Genomic DNA, 18,911 nt, shown 5'->3' on the forward strand with positions numbered 1-18,911 from the left:
ACACCTATCTGGAACAACCCTGACATATTACAAAACAATAATATGATAAACTTTTCAGATTGGAGTGGTAAAGGAATCAAATACACTGAACAAAAATATAAATGCAACACTTTTGTTTTTGCTCCCATTCCCCATGGGATGGACGTAGAGACCTAAAATTCATTCCAGATACACAATATAACCATCCCTCCCAAACAGTGGTCACAAATCAGTCCAAATGTGTAGTAGTGGGCACATCTGCTATATTGAGATAATCCATCCCACCTCACAGGTGTGCCACATCAGGATGCTGATCTGACATCATGAGTAGTGCACAGGTGTACCTCAGACTGCCCACAACAAAAGGCCACCCTGGAATGTGCAGTTTTTTGCGCTATTGGGGGTCTGGGGACCCAGAACCGGTCAGTATCTGGTGTGACCACCATTTGCCTCATGCAGTGCAACACATCGTCGCATGGAGTCTATCAGATTGTCAATTGTGGCCTGTGGAATGTTGGTCCACTCCACTTCAATGGCTGTGCGAGGTTGTTGGATATTCGTGGGAACTGGTACACGCTGTCGTATACGCCGGTCAAGCACATCCCGAACATGCTCAATGGGTGACATGTCCGGTGAGTATGCTGGCCATGCAAGAACTGGGACATTCTCAGCTGCCATCTGCCCTGAACAATGTGAACCACGATTCATCCGTGAAGCGCACACCTCTCCAACGTGCCAGACGCCATCGAATGTGAGCATTTGCCCACACAAGTCTGTTACGGCGACGAGCTGGAGTCAGGTCAAGACCCCGATGAGGACGACGGGCATGCAGTTGAGTGTCCCTGAGACGGTTTCTGACAGTTTGTGCAGAAATTGTTTGGTTGTGCAAACCAATCGTTCCAGCAGCTGTCTGGGTGGCTGGTCTCAGACGATCTTGGAGGTGAACCTGCTGGATGTGGAGGTCCTGGGCTGGTGTGGTTACACGAGGTCTGCGGTGGTGAGGCCGGTTGGATGTGCTGCCATATTCTCTGAAACGCCTGTGGAGACGGCTTATGGTTGAGAAATGAACATTCAATGCACGGGCGACAGATCTGGTTGACATTCCTGCTGTCAGCATGCCAGTTGCACGCTCCCTCATTGCTTGTGGCATCTGTGGCATTTTGCTGTGAGACAAAACTGCACATTCCAGGGTGGCCTTTTGTTGTGGGCAGTCTGAGGTACACCTGTGCACTACTCATGATGTCAGATCAGCATCCTGATGTGGCACACCTGTGAGGTGGGATGGATTATCTCAATATAGCAGATGTGCCCACTACCACACATTTGGACTGATTTGTGACCACTGTTTGGGAGGGATGGTTATATTGTGTATCTGGAATGAATTTTAGGTCTCTACGTCCATCCCATGGGGAATGGGAGCAGTAACAAAGGTGTTGCGTTTATATTTTTGTTCAGTGTATTTAGAACATATACTAGAAGGAACAGAATTTATCTCATTTGACAGCCTAGTTACACAATATGGGATGAACATGAAAAGATTTTTAGAATATCAACAAATTAAATCCATAGTAAAAAAGAAAATTAAACCGGGTCAATTTGAACTACAAACACCACCAAGTGTGGTTCAATTTCTTACTCTTAAAACCCCCCAAATTACTTTCCAAAAAATACAGAATGCTTTCTAAAACAGATGAATCAATATCACTTCCTATTGCAAAATGGGAAGCGGATTTATCAGTTAACTTAGACCAAAACTTCTGGTCTCAGATTTGCTTAAAAACCTTTCATCTAATTAGAAATCCCAGTCTTCAATTAATTCAATACAAAATACTACATAGAGTGCACTATACAGGTCATCGGATGTTCAAGATGGGCTTTATGTCTACCAACAACTGCTCACACTGCCAAACCAATTCACCGGACAATTATATCCACGCTCTTTGGTTCTGTCCACCAGTTCAGAAGTTTGGGCGCGAGATATGTGAAGACTTATCGAAGTGTCTGAAATGTAACATTCCAACTTCCCCTTTAGTGTGTTTGTTGGCAGCTTAGATAATGTCACTTCAGAAAAGAATATCGCCCATATGGTTTTCACTGCCCTATGCATAGCATAAGGAAAAATAAAGATAATCTTAATTCTAACCAATATAAACTATCTATTAGATTACATTAGTCTTGATACAGCCTCTGCCACCACATCAGATCAATTGCTCTGGGCTCCTTTGATCAGCTCCATCACCTAATGGGGGTGGGAGGTCATAATTTGGTCCTGCCTTCGCTGTTGTGATTGGTGTGGGGGTAGGGACAGGCTTGGGGCGTCGGGGGGTTCCCAAGGAGCATCTTCCTTGGAGGGCTGAACCTGGGGTAGCGGTCACGGCCTATTAAGGGTTCTGTTGGCTCTTAAGTGACGGTTTCCTCGTGGCTGCGTGCAGCGGGGCTAAGGGAGGGTCTGTGCTGACGGACGTGGGTTACTGACCTGGTAGCCTGGCTGCCCCTGGGTGGGTCCGGGACGGGCGTGAAGTTCTGGGGGCGCTCTGTCTCTGGGCTGGGGCCCTGGCTGGGCCTCGGGGGGGTTGTGGGCGGGTGGGTGTTTGGGGGCCCAGCCCTGGCGCAGGGTGCCGCCAGTGCATCAAGCCACCTGGGGGGCTCTTCAACTGGTGGGGAAGGTTGTTACATCTTGCAGGAGGTCTCCTCTCTTCAGGAACTCTCTGCAGGAGGGGGAGATACAGGAGAGGTGGAGGAAGATCTCAGCCTGGGCGTCTATTGTCTTGTGTACTCTGGAAGATGAGTGGATGACGGGGTGGGTGGTTGGGTCGGGTGGGCTGTCCCGGGCTCTGCGGGGTCAGGCGGCGCTGCTGTACTGGCCCCCGGTCCGGATGGGCCAGGACCCCCTTTCCCTGGCGGGTTGCGGAGTATGGGGGTGCCTACTGGGGTCAGCGGGGGAACTGGATCCAGGGAGGGGTCACTTGCCCCTCCCTTCCTTCCCTCCCCATCTTCAGCTGCCTCCCTCTTCCCGCTCCACCACAATCACCCACACATGTAGGGCCTTGGGGTAAGGGTGTGTCACCAGGGTGCAGGGGAGGCATCCCCCCCCCCCCCCCCCCCCCCTCTGTCCCCTTCTGGCTGCCTCTGCCTCAATTTTATCCCACAACTTAGACATTCACATTACTCACACTCTCATTACACATACATATAGGATCTTGGGGGTGAGCACACTACACGGAATCCAAAAGACCATGAGGGTGTACAACCTCACCCCTGGCGTCGTTGCCCACCTCTCAATTTTAAATACATGTAGACATTGAGGGCTATCAGGAGGGGCTATGCGCTTACCTGCTGCTCTCTGGCAGGTAGCTCCATGCCCTCCTGGGTTTATATGCACCTTAGAACACACATGCATCAACACTACAAATGAGCGGGCGGAGGGAGGTTTGGAGTCTTCACACACCCCCGTTCTCTGCGGCCTGCTGGAGCAGGAGGGCTAGGAGGAGCAGTTGGCCGTCCGACTGGGGTCTGGAATGTGGGGCCTCCCTGCTGCTGCGGAGTCAGGGCGGTCTGCTTCTCCCCACCCCAGGGAAAAGGGTAACACCACCCGGGTCTGGGTGCAGTTTCCCCCTCCAGGGGCAAGGGTACCTAGGCGCTTAGAATACGCTTGGGGAGTGTGATTGTGTGTACAGTGTCTCTCTATGTCTGTCTCCACGTTGGGTGAGTGTGGAGTAAGTGCATATGAGAGCATGAGGGTGGGAATGGATGTTTGTATCTGTGTGTGCCTGCTTGTTTGTGTCCATATGTCAGGTCGGGTATCAGATGTCACCTCTCTAGGGACATCTCAGGCCCTCCAAGGTATGGAGGCCTATCTCCCCCCACCACTTCCCCTTCCAGTGGCAGACGCCCTCAGACATCGGTGCATTGGTGGTTCTTTGTGTCCGGGGATGGGACAGGCACACACCAGCTCACTCCTTGGTGGCTGCTTATTCGGGCCTGGGGCTCGCTCGGGCCACTTCGGGGGTGGGGTGCCCCCAGCCTCAGTCACTCTGGCACAGCTGGCTGCCGGCGGAGCTCACGGGCACGTCACCGCAACCCCCCCCTGGCTTCTGCTCCACGGCTGCTGAGTGACCCCTCATCTGGGACTCTCCTCGGCTCTTTCTGGGATAGTGGCGCGGCTGCCCCTCTGTTGGTCTTCCTTGGTCTCTTGTGCTCTGAGGGCCTCTGGATGTCTGGAGTTTTGATCGCTTCCATACCTGCTTCATGCCCTGGAGGACGGGGCTGTGGCTGTGGCTTACGTGCTGCACAATAATGTTTAATATTTAGTATTTACTGTTATATTCCAATATATCATCATGATGTTGTTTATTCTATTGCTCTCTTTTTCTTCTGCTTGTTTTCTTTTTTCTTTCTCAACAGGTGATCCAGGTGATTGATATATGTATTTTTTGTCTGCTTATTTTGTTGGTTTTTGTTTTTTGCCCTTTATCCCCGTCCCTCTTCTCCGCTGTTTTTCCTTTCCCTCTTTCTTTCTCCCCTGTCTTTTCCTCAGTCTGTCCCGTATCTAGCAAGTGAAAATAAAAAATAAAATAAACAATAAAAGGTGAATCAAATAGACCATTACGGCAAGGCTGGGATGGTCCATTTAGTAAAGTAAATCCGTTGTGCATCTTTCTTCGCCTTTAGACAATAATTCTGATGGCAAAAGAACCGAACGGCACAGGCAAGAAAAAAAAAAGAAAGAGGGGGACAGACTGACTACTGATGCCTTAAAGCTCTATAGCTCTATAAGTCTGCCTATAGCCAGTTGTTTCGATTATTTGTTGGCTGTGTCAACAACATTATTTGTTTCCTTTTTAATGTCTGCTCCTGATGAAACAACTACTGACTTGTTGAACTGAGGCAACAAACACTTTGGCTGTTTGCAGTGCCCCTGTATAATACCCTTTTGTATAATCTTTACTTCCTGTACTTTTGTATAATCTTTAGTTCTTGGTAAAGCCACAAAAGCTATCCCCACATAATTGTGTGAAGGTTCCAGTACACATATGATGTCTTACAAAGATATGTCTTGGCTCCTACCTCAAAGCACACTGTGCGCTGTCGATCTTACGTGCTTCACAATAATGTTTAATATTTAGTATTTACTGTCATATTCCCATATATCATCATGATGTTGTTTATTCTATTGCTCTCTTTTTCTTCTGCTTGTTTTCTTTTTTCTTTCTCAACAGGTGATCCAGGTGATTGATATATGTATTTTTTGTCTGCTTATTTTGTTGGTTTTTGTTTTTTGCCCTTTATCCCTGTCCCTCTTCTCCGCTGTTTTTCTTTCCCTCTTTCTTTCTCCCCTGTCTTTTCCTCAGTCTGTCCCGTATTTAGCAAGTGAAAATAAAAAATAAAATAAACAATAAAAGGTGAATCAAATAGACCATTACGGCAAGGCTGGGATAGTCCATTTAGTAAAGTAAATCCGTTGTGCATCTTTCTTCGCCTTTAGACAATAATTCTGATGGCAAAAGAACCGAACGGCACAGGCAAGAAAAAAAAAGAAAAAGAGGGGGACAGACTGACTACTGATGCCTTAAAGCTCTATAGCTCTATAAGTCTGCCTATAGCCAGTTGTTTCGATTATTTGTTGGCTGTGTCAACAACATTATTTGTTTCCTTTTTAATATCTGCTCCTGATGAAACAACTACTGACTTGTTGAACTGAGGCAACAAACACTTTGGCTGTTTGCAGTGCCCCTGTATAATACCCTTTTGTATAATCTTTACTTCCTGTACTTTTGTATAATCTTTAGTTCTTGGTAAAGCCACAAAAGCTATCCCCACATAATTGTGTGAAGGTTCCAGTACACATATGATGTCTTACAAAGATATGTCTCAAATGAAAGCAGCCGGAGGCATTTTGTAAAAAAAAAAAAAAAAACTCTGATCTGACTTTGTCGTCCTGGCAGAGTTCACCCGATGACTTGTTATTTAAAGACTGCACTCCCTTTCACCAGAACATGAGATGACACTTCTGGTAAGAGTTAATCTTTATTTTGTGGCCTTTTTTAATGTTTCAAGAAGAAACGTTTTCTCTATTAGAAGAAAAGATTTCGTCTATTTTCACTTGTTTTGAATCTTGTTTCTGTTTTCTTTCTTTCTGGTGAAGCTATTTATATATTCTACACATGCCAAGGAAGGTGGCCAGTCTATCCTCTGAACCTCATCAACCGTGCATCTATACAGATAATCATCTAGCACAGTAATTCATTGAAACTTCAGCAGCATGATCACCATTTTCTTCCTCATCGAAATGGTCAGCATCATCCCCATCACTGCCATCCTCCTCTTCATCTATTCCAAGCTTATTTCCATCTACCGCTCCAACCATGTGTTGGACAGCTGTGGCCATGCTGTGCTGATAACAGGCTGTGACAGTGGCTTCGGGCACCACCTGGCTCGCTGTTTGGACCAAAAGGGGTTTGTGGTCTTTGCTGGGTGTTTGTCTCCAGGAGGAGCTGGAGCCCAGAGCCTGGTCAGACAGAGTTCCAGTAATCTAAAAATCCTCAAGTTGGATGTCACAAGGGATGAAGACTTGCAGCAGGCAAAGAAAATGGTGCAGGAGAACCTGCCAGAGAAAGGTAGGAGTTTAGCTCAATGGAAAAAATGTATCAAAGATTAGCCATGGCAAAAAGGAGAAAATTGTATTTTATTGTTTGCTTATTTCCATAGATAAAGAAAAGACAAACTTTTGACTTTTCTTTATCTCTTTATCTTTATCTCTTGACTTGTTTGTATTTAAACCCCTGGAGGGTCTTAGGGTCGATTTGTGGCTTTTTCAAATTTCGATTACATGCCATTTGCACAGTGTTGAATGGAATATAGCGAACGTCTGCAAAAAAAAGTTTGGTCACATTTACTGTTAAAATTTCAGTATGACTTCCGGAAATTAGCTTCAGTGGCTAAGCTAGCGATAAACTTACGCTATCGGACCTAGTGGTCGATTTGTGCCCCATTGAAACCCATTATAAACGCTATTTTTCACGGCAAAAAAATTACGGTCAAATCGATCGTGATCGGTAATGCTTCCGCTTCCGCTTGCAGTACTGGCCTTAGAGTTGTAATTTTTTTATTTGTCCACCGGGTGGCGCCCTTGCTCCACATGTGACGCCTGCTGGAACATACACATGTTCTCCAGCGGCCTGCTCGAGACAGATACCCGGAAAAGGCAGACTAATTTCCCGCGTACAGCAGCAGCTTGGCCCGCTGCTCGTTCCGGACCATTTTCTGACCTTAGGTTCGTTTGATTTTTTTTTTTTTTTTTAATCAACAGGAAATGACGTATTTGTTTTCACGTGGTAGTGGAAGTGTGTGCTGCAGACACGGGAACCGAACCATATGCTCCGGCGCTGCGCGAAACACACCCGCGGCAGAGGCACTCCTCCCCGGGGGAGCAGGAGCAGCAGCGCCGCCTGGGGACATTTTTGGCTTCTGGAAAAAAAATTAAAACCGGATCGAAATTAATGTTGGTGCCAATCTTTTGTCCATCTAAAGGCCTAATTATAATAACAATAAAATATTACTTCAAATGTTTTTTTTGGAAAATATTTTATGTTTTATGTTTTTGGGGCAAAAAAAAGCAGTGCGCTCATGTGACGAAACCGGGATATAAAGGGTTAAAATCCGCGAAATGTAATTAAAACTTGACATGAATATTTCAAGGAGAAGTAGGTCTAAAAGATTGGCTAATTTAAAGTGGAAAAAAATATTAATATATAAATTTTTTATAGCACTTTTTTGGGCGTGGTCGATTTGTGGCTCTAAGACCGATAGTGTATGCATTTTTCTAAGATCCTCCAGGGGTTGTTAAATATGTAAGGATAAAATCTCAATGATAGTTACAGATTAAAAGGCAAAGGTGAATAATGAAAAGTCTTGAATCCACAGTAAATCCAGTCTTTTAATTTTTTTAGCTTGTGAGGTCAACTTTCCAAAGGCCAGTTCAGTTTCTGTTTTTGCAAGAAATAAAACTTTTACAAATTTGACAAATAGTGTGGGAAAAAAATAACTTTCTAGTCTATTTGGTCTATCCATGACATGTTGCATGTTTTTTATTTCACATTTAAAACTACATTTCTCTAAAGAAAAAAGTAGGGTCAGTGGGATTTTATTGTTTGTCAGGTCTGTGGGCAGTTGTGAACAATGCTGGGATCTCAGACTGGGCCGAGATCGAATGGAACACTATTGAAGATTTCCAAAACATGGTGGATGTTAACCTGTTTGGATCCATTAGGACATCTATCGCTTTCCTACCGCTGGTTCGTGCCAGCAAAGGTGAGTTCCATGTGTAGCTACATTACTGTCCTCACATTTATACTGTAGTGGCGTTATGGATAATAAAGGCTTGTGTAATGTTTTCAGGTCGGATGGTTTTTGTGTCAAGTATCTTTTCCTTCTTCTACTGCTTGAACATGGGAGCATACAGTGTGTCAAAGAGAGGACTGGAGGCATTTGCTGACTGCTTAAGAGTGGAAATGGCTAGTTTTGGCGTGAAGGTACCGAATGGGTGAAAAGATACACAAAAACATCCCATGACACTGTAAAGCATGAAGTAGAAAATTTAGTAATTCTGTGGTACATAAAATGTTATGCCTGTGAGGGGAATGGGAACGAAGTCTTTCTATGAATACGGTTCATTGAGTAAGTGAAGTTGAATTTTTTTTTATTTTAATTACACTGTACAGAGTTGTTTTTGCCAGTGCTGTGGGACACCACATTCTAATGAAAAACCATGGTATGTTTTCATTGGATTTTCCAAGACATTCCAATGCTTATTTATTTTGCTTTTAGGAACAGGATTCAGAGAAACATCTGGTTCTCACACTTGTATAACACACAGAACAATTTGGCTGCTTTGATTCTGTTCATAATTCTATTAATTTACACCAGTGGTTCAAATGCAGCCCCAAACCATGACAGAGCCCCCACCGTGTTTTACAGATGGCTGTAGACACTCACTGTTGTATCCAAAAAAAATGATTCTGTTCATCTAGACGTAACATTTTCAGTGTGAGAAACATTTTTTCACTTATCCAAGTGACTTCTTCAGTCCCAGCTGACTGCAGGTTTCAGAATCAATTATTTGGGATTTGCTTACCTGGATGATTGAGCATGCATCAAGAAAGTCACTGTTGTACCACTCTCCTGACCTTTTGTAAAAATGATGGCCATTTGAACCAAAAATGTCAAATATGGATTCATCACTCCATCAGAACAGTTGTCAAAGCTTTTTAGTCCAGTTCTTGTGTAATTTTCACACCTCAGCCTTTCAGCCTTTTCTCCCTCTTTCCATTCAATAAGAATGGCTTCTTGACAGCCAGCCTTCCACTGAGAACGTTTCTGATTAGGTGGGGGTTTTTTTTTTTTTTTTTCCCTATTTCTTAAGATGCTTTTCATCTGCTGTAGGATTTTTAAAGGCCTCCCACTTCTCCTTTTGTCCTTAAATGTGTTTTTGCAATGGGCAGCTATTAACATAGTGCCTCTAAATGCAATTTAAACCTGGTTCTTTACTAAGTTACCTGTTACGTATAGACCACAGATGACTAAAATAGCAACCAATGCCCCCCCCCAAAAAACTTTGAAAGACCTTTAGAAAGTCCAGCAAGCTATTGATCAAGACCACTTTGAAAAAAATACAGAAAATTTTGGCTTCTTGGAAACAAAATATAAACAAATGAGGGGTGGCTCAAGACTGTTTGTCTGTTAATGTGTATTTCATTAACAGACATGAAGCTCTAAGTGACCATGTGTTTACCAGTTACGTTGTGACCATTTGAACGAGTCCAGGGCAGAAACCTTGAACATTGTGCAAGCTTTGCCATTTTTCAAAACCACATTGTTTCTCTTGAAACCTAAATCTTTACTTAAAAATGTAAAAATATTAGCTCTGTGTCCTTAATTTTGAGATTATTGTGATCAAACATGACATCATAGTATATATCATAGAAAATTAATTAGAGTATATCTAAAGTTTGCCTAATCCATTTCTTCTTTTTGGTCTAACCCAACAAAAATAGAAGTGAGAAAACAAGTTATGGGTTTACAGGAATCCATGAGTTGGAGTAATTGATACTGATGTGAACACCCATCAAGATTTAATAATACCTGATAGAAGACTCTTTCCTCCTAGTTGAGTCTTTATGCTAAGCTAGCTCAAGTTTCATCAGGAACGCAAATAACCTTTCATAAATGTCATGGATTTGTTGTTTAAGTTAAAACACACACAGAAACACAGATACACACAAAAACGCTGTAAATGGACTAACTGAACATAAACTCCCTTTCAGGTCAGCATCATTCAGCCAGGTAATTTTGGCCAAGCCACTAACATCCTGAAGAGGAAAACTGCTTTGGACATCTGGAACAAACTGGATGATGAGAAAAAACGAATCTTTGGCAGAGAGTACATTGATCTGGCCAATGACTACTTCACGTCAACATGTAGGGTGGGATTCAAGGACGCCGATCCGGTCATCGCAGCAATGCTGCACGCGGTCACATCTGCTCGGCCGAAACACAGATACCTGCTGGTCTCCACCATGGAGATGTTTTTCTTCAGCATCTTCCCATTTCTGCCAACCCTCCTGGCTGATGCTGTGTTTTCTCTCAGCTCAATGTACACATGCAGAAAAGAAATGCTTTATGCTAAGCGAGACCCACAAAATAGCTATCTGTAATACTAAGCTCTTCCTATTGTCTTTAAAAATGTTAAGGACTTAATACACAACATTTATGGCTTTATAATTAATAATACTACTAATAACAATAATAAAAGGTATGAAACAAATATAGCCTCATGAAACAGACTGATCTTGAGACATTTGAAACCCAGTATTCAGCTTAATGCCAGACTACAGATTTAGTGATCACAGGTAGATTTATTCCTAACTTTGAAAGTATTTCCAATTTACTTCCTGTCATTTCAAAATGTATTACTGCTTTTGTGTGTGTGTGTGTGTGGGGGGGGGGGGGGGGGGGGGGGGGGGCGTAAATGTTAATTAGCAGGATTATGAGCGGATGAGCTATGAAGCGGATGAAGAGTGTACAGATGACATACCTGTGGAGAGAGGGTAGTGGAGTTTTTGGCCAGGTGGTTGAACACAATCTTGGAGAGGGAGAATGTCTGAGAAAAGGAGATGAAGTGTACTGGTACTGATTTGCAGCAAGTGTAATATGCAGAACTGTAGTAACTATAGAGGGATAAAGGATATTGAAGATGGCGCTGCCAGGCAGGAAGAAAAAACAAAGATCACAGAGTACATTCCTGGATACCGGACATGCAGAGAGTTGGTGTGACAGAAGAGGATGCTAGGTTTAGGACTTCTTTTATGCCTGAGAACGATAGTGCAACCTCTAATTAATTAATGGCTATTAAGTAAACATAATTATGCTTTTCATACATAATGTTTCAGTAGAAAAAGTCAAAAGGTTACAGTGGTTATATTAAGAAAAACTTAACATAAAATTCCCCCCATTCTTTACTTATCCCAGCTGACTCAGCAATACAACAATAGCTGTATAAGTATACCATTCTCAATTGTTTCATCCACATTACTCGTTGAATGAACTACACAGCTATCTTCTGATTAGTAGGCAAAATGGAGCATCCAAGATTTGGGTTTATCCATTTAATGGTTGTTTTCATTGGTACCAACTGAAATATTTCTGGATAAGCACACATTTTTCTCAAGTTGAAAAAAGTAATCCCAGTATGCCACTAAGCTCAGATTGTTATCATATGGTGTTAACAGGGCATGAGTTCAATGCCCATACTAGGGTTTGTTTTTTTTAATGAAGTAATGTGTTTCATACCACCACCTTTTGAAACACAGAATATGTTCATGTTGTATAACTGCATATCTTATTAATGCTAAATCATAGGTTCTGTCTCCATGTTGGCCGTCAATGCTTTCATTCACAGACAAATTCATTATCAGCTGAGAGTCAGCCACTACTCTTTCATTACTAACAGACACACAAAGAAACGTTTATTTGTTTTTTTAACAAACACTTGCTGATGAGTCTTGACGTCACATGTTAACAAATCAGTGTGTAAGTGCCAAAGCAAATTGGAAAGAATAAGTGTTCAGAAACCAAGAGAAGCAAATGAAGTTTTTTGTTTTTTGTACTGTGAACACGAGATTCAAGATTACCAAAAAAAATCTGTCTCTCTCTCTCTCTCGCTCTCTCTCTCTCTCTCTATATATATATATATATGTATGTGCATATATATACATATGTATGTATGTATCAAATATCTTTTTTCTTCTTCTTTCTTTTATCTTTTTGTTGTATTAAAAAATAATTAAATGAAGGAAACAGTAGATAATAAAAGTAATTGTTCATTTCAGCTCTATCTTTAATTTATAACTGTTAAAATTATGGAGCTCAAACTGCCAATGTAAACTAACACTACTGAATAAATGAATATTCTCTTAAATACATCCAAATATTTCCTACCATCTTCTGCTGCAAAAACTGAAAGTTAAGCTTTGATTAATCTCTCCTTACATACTCTTGAGCATGTGACAAATGTTTTTAACATCCAGTCTGGTTTTATATCATCCCAGAGAGTCTCAGAGGCAGGAACAATCTGAAGGTCCCACATATATCTAGTCCTTCACCTGAAAGAAGACAGAAAACCAAAGTTGAGCTTCTAAACCTGGAAAAATCTGCTAAATCAAGGCTGTCCTTTCCTTCTATGTTTTGTGACTACATCGTAATGTTGATGTCAAAGTGCCCATTTATGTTCACCTTTATGACCATCAGCAAGTGTGAGCTCCTCTATAAAAGCAGACATTTTGACAGCTCCCTGTTGTGGAACATTCAAGCGTGTGTTAAGACAATGCTACAATCTTCAACTCAAATCAGCAGATAGACAGTTGAAACTTGGAAATATTTGAGTGTGGACAATGATCCCAAAAACACATAGAAGCTGATTTTCAAACGGATAAAGCAGTGGGAAAAGTTTGATCCTTTTTATACCCACCTAGCAATGCACTATGTCAGATATCTGCCATTTCTGCAAGACTTTGTGGAAAACTCTTTTCTTGAATTTTCCCTTATTGCTTATTTTAAAAGTTTGTTGAAAAAAGATCTCTCCTGCTTCAGGATTAAGTCCACGAGTTTGAGGTGCACTACTCTTAAAGCTCCTCGGTGGGCTAGGATGGGTTTTCATTCTATTCATCATTTCACGGATTTGGTTGTACTTTCACATCTTAACATTTGCTCAAAATAAAAGCTTTACTGATTGAAAATATGCCTATTTTATTTATTTAATTTTTATTTATTTATTTTATTTATTTAATTTTTATTTATTTATTTTATTTATTTAATTTTTATTTATTTATTTTATTTATCTATTTTTTCCGCCTGTCCTGTTTGGTTCTTTTGCCATCAGAATTATTGTCTAAAGGCAAAGAAAGATGCCGAACGGATTTACTTTACCAAATGGATCATCCCAGCCTTGCCGTAATGGTCTATTTGATTCACCTTTGCGTTTATTGTTTATTTTATTTTCACTTACTACACACGGGACAGACTTGACTGGGGGAAAGAAAAACTGCGGGGAAGAGGGACGGTGACAAAGGGCAAAAAAAGAAAAACCAACAAAACAAACAGACAAAAAATGCATATATCAATCGCCTGGATCATATATGATCAAATATGCCTATTTTAAAAGAAAACTACTGTGAAAATGTGCTTTTAGGCCTGTTTAAAGGTTATACTGTAAATTCTCCTCAAACCTAAACCACGGAAAACATTTTCCCAGACAGGGATTCAAGGTCAGTCAGATAAAGAGGCGCAGACAAAGGCATTTTGTTTTTGACAGCTGTGTGTGTTCAGCTTAATGCCAGACTACAGATTTAGTGATCACAGGTAGATTTATTCCTAATTTTGAAAGGATTTCCAATTTCCTTCCTATCATTTCAAAATGTATTACTGCTTTTGTGTGTGTGTGTGTGTGTGTGTGTGTGTGTGTGTGTGTGTGTGTGTGTGTGTGTGTGTGTGTGTGTAAGAGTGTGCAACATGGAAGCATACAGAAATCTGAGAGGAGAAATGTCTTGACAGATGCCTAAATTTAATTCACATCAAATAAAAAAGGAGAAGTTTATATATTTGTGGCATTTATATGTTTTTATCTGTATGCTGAAGATTAAAGTAAACCAATCTACCCAGAAACAACTGAGTAGGACAAAGAAGCAGACAGAGACACATTCCCCTGTTACTGTGTGTAACATCCAATCCGTCAAGGTCACTCTTTATCTTCCATTTGTTTCACCAGCAGAATGCCTTACTTCACAGACTTCCCTCAGAGGCAGATAGCACGCAGAGACAAAACAAATATGTTAGAAAACAGGGAAAGCAACAGGAGGGAATCCATTTTCTAGAGGTAACCAGACAAACAAGGCAGACTCTGAAGCTGTAAAAATTGTTGCGCCTACTTTAAGGATTTTTTTTCCCCCTCTCATCAAGAGTTTCAAGATATATAGTCATGGTGTCCTGTACTGTCCTCATCCTGGGTCCTCTTTGCATCCATGGTATAATTCAAGCTTGCATGGGTGAGGAGCTGTCCCGTGGGGCTGTGCTATCCTGGTTCAAAGTACGGGTTCTGGAAGGTCTCGGGCTCGAAGAACCCCCTCTGAGCACGCTGCAAGGTCCCGATGCAGACAGGGTACCTCCTGATACGAGGCACCTGCACCAGAGGGCCCACAGGACAAGCAGAACATCATGGGTTAATCCTCAAACCCGTCCGAACCAGGAATCATCGCAAATAATTCTGTTCCCGGGTTCAGGTGAGAAATTCTTTTGCACTTATCTGTTTGAGTGGAGTGAGTCTAAAACTCCACACGGGTCTTTAAATCGATCAACAGGTCAAATGTCCTCTTACTCTTACAAATAAAACAGTATACGGATACATTTTGACTTTAAGTTTTAATAGATCTTATTCTAAATGAAAACCATAAGGATGCCATTATTTGCAAAATTTTTCTGCAAAATTTCCTTGCAAAGTTTATTATTTGTATATTATAGATGGTTATACATATTTTTACTTCTTTTAACATCCATTAATATACATTTGTATTAGTAGTAAAAACAAAATGATGCGCAGCAGAATTGCATCTATCCAAATGCCAGGTAGTAAGATAATAAGATACACTGAATAATCAAAATTATGTAATAGTATTAAGGGTGGTGGGATCAAATAAGTGTAAACTTCATCCTACTCCTTTCCAAGCATCTAAATTGTGTAAAATATAGAGACATTCACAACAACTCAGCATATTAACTTTGTTTTATTTTCCTATTTACAATGTATTCTGCTCTCTAAGGAGCTTGGAAAGAAAAGCATCTGGACATCTTTAAGTTATTTGAAGACGTTTCACCTCTCATCCGAGAAGCTTCTTCAGTTCTGAGGAGAACTGAAGAAGCTTCTCAGACAATGTATTCTGCTATTTTAGGTATATTTACATGTTCCAAATAAAACAATTAATAGTTAGGTAGACAGATATGTGATTTAGTCTTTATGTCCTTAGACAGGGCGATGTCCAAAGTCTGTCCCGGGCCAATCATGGCACTAAATCAGATTTTATATGTCCCCTCGCTCCTTCCTTAAAACGTATTAGTTCTGGCCCGCTGCCACAAACAGAATCAATAATGTGTAATGTTCTCTTTTCACCCCATGGTGGCAGCACCATCTGTCTTTTATACACTCTCTGTTACAACCAACATAGAGTGTATAAAAGTTTCAAAAACTCACAAAATACACACAAAAGTAAGTTGTTTAAAATTAACCTGATCTACTGATATTCATCACCTTCACTGAAGTTCCTCAAGCTTTATGTTATATCACTCTTTGTATGTGAATTAAAAGTCGATTTATTTTGGTAACCTTTGAACACACCTGATCACCTTTAATGATAATTCTTGTCTAATTGAAAATAAAATAGAACACCTCAAAAAAAGGGTGAAACGGATTGTTGGCTCTAAAGTTTCCATTAATAAATATGGGATTTTTGGGGGAAAAAAAAGTTTGCCAGTGCTGTTTATCCATCACTGTTATAGTGTGAGTTGCAACCTCAGAGACATTAGTTTTAAATATATTTGCCTTCTCTAAAATGTAATGGAACTAATGGCACTCGCCCTGAAGTGCTGTCTGCCGAGGTGGCTCACTCCCTGGACGGTATTTCTTACAGTACTTACCATAGTATCATATCAGTAAGTGTGGTCAGAGTGAAAACCTCTTGTCATTTTAAATGGTTCTTGTTAGCATTATTAACACTTTGACCTTCAGATCAATCAAACTTGACCTTAAAGGAGAGGTCTATGAGAGGTATGTGTTGACACACCACACTTGTAAGAATCATAGTTATCAAGTCATAAGGCTTTTTATCAATTTTCAACCAATAAATCATTAAGCTGACCTTGAAGACAATGGTGCATTTAAGCCAAATTTTAATGGATTGTTAACATGATCCCACTTTACACTCCTGCAAAGTTTTATCAGAATTCATTCAACTGTTTGAGCCATTGTTTTTACAAACATAATGGCATGCATGCACACAAACACTACTAAAAACACAACCTCCTAGGTGGTGACAATGCTTAAATTTCAGTGCTGCATATTGTAATGCAGCCTTACTTATACAGTAGTTATGTTGCAGTAAACTGGCAGAGATGTGTACTTTATCTGCAACACTTAATTTTTATAAACTTAACTCATGTTTAGACACATTAACTACATGTAGGAAAGAAACAAAGCCAACACAATGCAGTTTTTTAAATAATAAAAGGCAAGTAGAAAACAATTTTTTAAATAAATGTGTGTAGATGGGGCATGTGTAATTTGGGGTTTAACTTAACTGTCAAAGAATAACCTTATACTGGGCTGAAATAAACTTGTTAGTGTCCTCTCAGGTTGAAAGAAGTTCATGCTGGATCCAAATTAGTAATCATACCTGTCAGTGTCCTGATGCATGCTCAGTCATCCAGGTAAGTAAATCACCAAAAGTTGGTTCTGTTCATCTGGACGTAGCATTTTCAGTGGGAGAAACGTTTCGTCACTCAGCCAAGTGCCTTCTTAAGTGACTGTGCTGTGATGTACACATCTTCATCACCGCTGTTCACTGTGAAGAATTTCACTTTGTGCTTAGAGATGAAAGAAAGTGTTAAGTAGGCTAACATGTTTGTTTGTTTTTTTAATCTGATGTCTCCCTGTAGACTGCACCAAATCGGACTCAGCTCAGGGAGAAACTGCAAACAGACATATGACATATTACTTCCAGCCCTCCATCAACAGCCAGGACACTGTAGTCACATCAGCCCACTTCTGGTTCTTTGCAGGCGAAGCAGTCACAGCTAACTCCTCCGCCCAGCTTTTCATTGTAACCACAGCACTAGAACGACTCCAGGCAGCGGAGGCTCCATCAAATTCAAGCTCTGATGGATGGACCACCTACCATCTGGATCAGAACCTGCTGGCCCTTGTCGCCGAAGGCCCCTTTCTTCTTCAGGTCCACTGTCCAGCCTGTCAGTGCCACGCAGGAGAACCAGACAAGATGCCCTTTCTTCACCTCCATGTTCAACCTCGTGGACCTTCCCGGTCACCCCGCAATGCAGCAGTGACCATTCCTTGGTCTCCCTCTGCCATCTATCTTCTGCAGCGGCCCTCTCAGGAAAGGCCTCTACACAGCGACTGCCACCGAGCAGAGATCGACATCAGCTTTGAGGAGCTAGGGTGGGACAACTGGATCGTCCATCCGAAAGTGCTGACGTTTTACTACTGTCACGGAAACTGCTCGGGTGGGGATCTAACCACTGCAATGTTGGGGATCACTCAGTGTTGCGCTCCCGTCCCGGGGACCATGAGGTCCCTGAGGATCACCACGACATCTGATGGTGGATACTCTTTCAAGTATGAGACCTTGCCTAACATTATACCTGAAGAGTGTACATGTATCTGAACATCAGACCTTAAAGGCCAGTTCACCCAAATAAAAGATTTCAGTTTACTTACAAGTCACAGTTGAAATTTGATTACTGCTCTTATTAAACTTGATTTTGTCTTATTCACTTACAATTCTGTCCTGATTGTTCTCTAGTTTGGGTGTGTGCTACATAAGCCTCAAAACAGATTGTACTTTATATGTTAACCTTGATTAAAGTGTTATTTAGCGGGTTTTGTTTGTTTAATGTGTTGTTTTCACCCTTTCACTGGTACTGCTTAGTGTACCTCACATCAATATTCAACACAGTCATACAAGGAAGTGTAAGATATAGTTCTACATGTGCTAAAAATTAAAGTCAATAAAATTTAAGATACTTTTTCTAGGAACACTTTAACCATCAATTAAAGTCCTTACTGCCGTAAATTAAATAAATTGAACATTGTAAAAATGGCCAATGACACGATCAACTTAAAATTAAAATTTCTGTTAAAATTTCCTTGTTTATCTATTGAGTTCTATACATCTGTTCCTTTCCACATAACTTAGTCGCATATTTGCTATACCAATTTTTTTGGATATGTATGCATAAATTTGGCATTTTAGATACATTGCTTAAAACTCAATTCATACCTGATGAGGACTTGGTCGATATGTTTGCTTTGCTTGCTGAATTAATCCAGAACCCCCAATTGACCAATTTAACGACTAAATCAAGGGGAAAATTGGGTTCTTCCCTTATTGGGCCACTGAAAGATTATTATTATTATTATTATTATTATTATAATAATAATAAACCAAAGTGACATAGTGAAATAGTTTGAGCTCATTTAAACCCCTTTTAACCATTACTTGATTATTCCTCTGGAGGGCATAGTAGGCCTACTTTAAAACCCATCATTTTACCTTAAACAGTATGACTGACCCTGTAGATGTCAGGGTAACTAACAG

General features: G+C 41.1%; 2 protein-coding genes across 4 annotated transcripts; both read left to right on the forward strand.

Moving 5' to 3' along the window:
* The first annotated feature begins 228 nt into the window (after positions 1-228).
* Positions 229-10,973, forward strand: LOC309699701 (D-beta-hydroxybutyrate dehydrogenase, mitochondrial-like). 2 transcript variants are annotated; one of them, XM_082522834.1, is made up of 6 exons: positions 229-2,262; positions 4,393-5,992; positions 6,125-6,596; positions 8,137-8,289; positions 8,377-8,510; positions 10,302-10,973. In XM_082522834.1, the coding sequence occupies exons 3-6, from the start codon at positions 6,242-6,244 to the stop codon at positions 10,689-10,691; spliced, it is 1,032 nt and encodes a 343-aa protein (XP_082378960.1). In that variant the 5' UTR covers positions 229-2,262; positions 4,393-5,992; positions 6,125-6,241; the 3' UTR covers positions 10,692-10,973. The 2 variants fall into 2 exon arrangements, with proteins under 2 accessions (XP_082378960.1, XP_082378959.1); XM_082522833.1 differs by lacking the exon at positions 229-2,262 and having other exon boundaries at positions 3,105-5,992.
* A 3,317-nt stretch (positions 10,974-14,290) lies between these two features.
* On the forward strand, positions 14,291-18,193 carry inha (inhibin subunit alpha). Of its 2 annotated transcripts, none has more exons than XM_082523427.1 (2): positions 14,291-14,810; positions 17,359-18,193. In XM_082523427.1, exons 1-2 carry the CDS (start codon positions 14,510-14,512, stop codon positions 17,976-17,978), a joined length of 921 nt encoding a protein of 306 aa, XP_082379553.1. In that variant the 5' UTR covers positions 14,291-14,509; the 3' UTR covers positions 17,979-18,193. The 2 variants fall into 2 exon arrangements, with proteins under 2 accessions (XP_082379553.1, XP_082379552.1); XM_082523426.1 differs by having other exon boundaries at positions 14,292-14,810; positions 17,236-18,193.
* The last annotated feature ends 718 nt before the right edge of the window (positions 18,194-18,911 follow it).

This window comes from Aulonocara stuartgranti (assembly GCF_965226115.1).
Source record: "Aulonocara stuartgranti genome assembly, chromosome: 23".
NCBI lineage: Eukaryota > Metazoa > Chordata > Actinopteri > Cichliformes > Cichlidae > Aulonocara > Aulonocara stuartgranti.

Bases quoted from the DNA above. Each gene is read 5' to 3' on its own strand.
- LOC309699701 (XM_082522834.1), top strand. From the start codon at position 6,242: ATGATCACCATTTTCTTCCTCATCGAAATGGTCAGCATCATCCCCATC. The intron at 8,290-8,376 runs GTGAGTTCCATG...TAATGTTTTCAG, and splicing joins GCTGGTTCGTGCCAGCAAAG to GTCGGATGGTTTTTGTGTCA. The intron at 8,511-10,301 runs GTACCGAATGGG...ACTCCCTTTCAG, and splicing joins TGGCTAGTTTTGGCGTGAAG to GTCAGCATCATTCAGCCAGG.
- inha (XM_082523426.1), top strand. From the start codon at position 14,510: ATGGTGTCCTGTACTGTCCTCATCCTGGGTCCTCTTTGCATCCATGGT. The intron at 14,811-17,235 runs GTGAGAAATTCT...GTCTCCCTGTAG, and splicing joins AATTCTGTTCCCGGGTTCAG to ACTGCACCAAATCGGACTCA.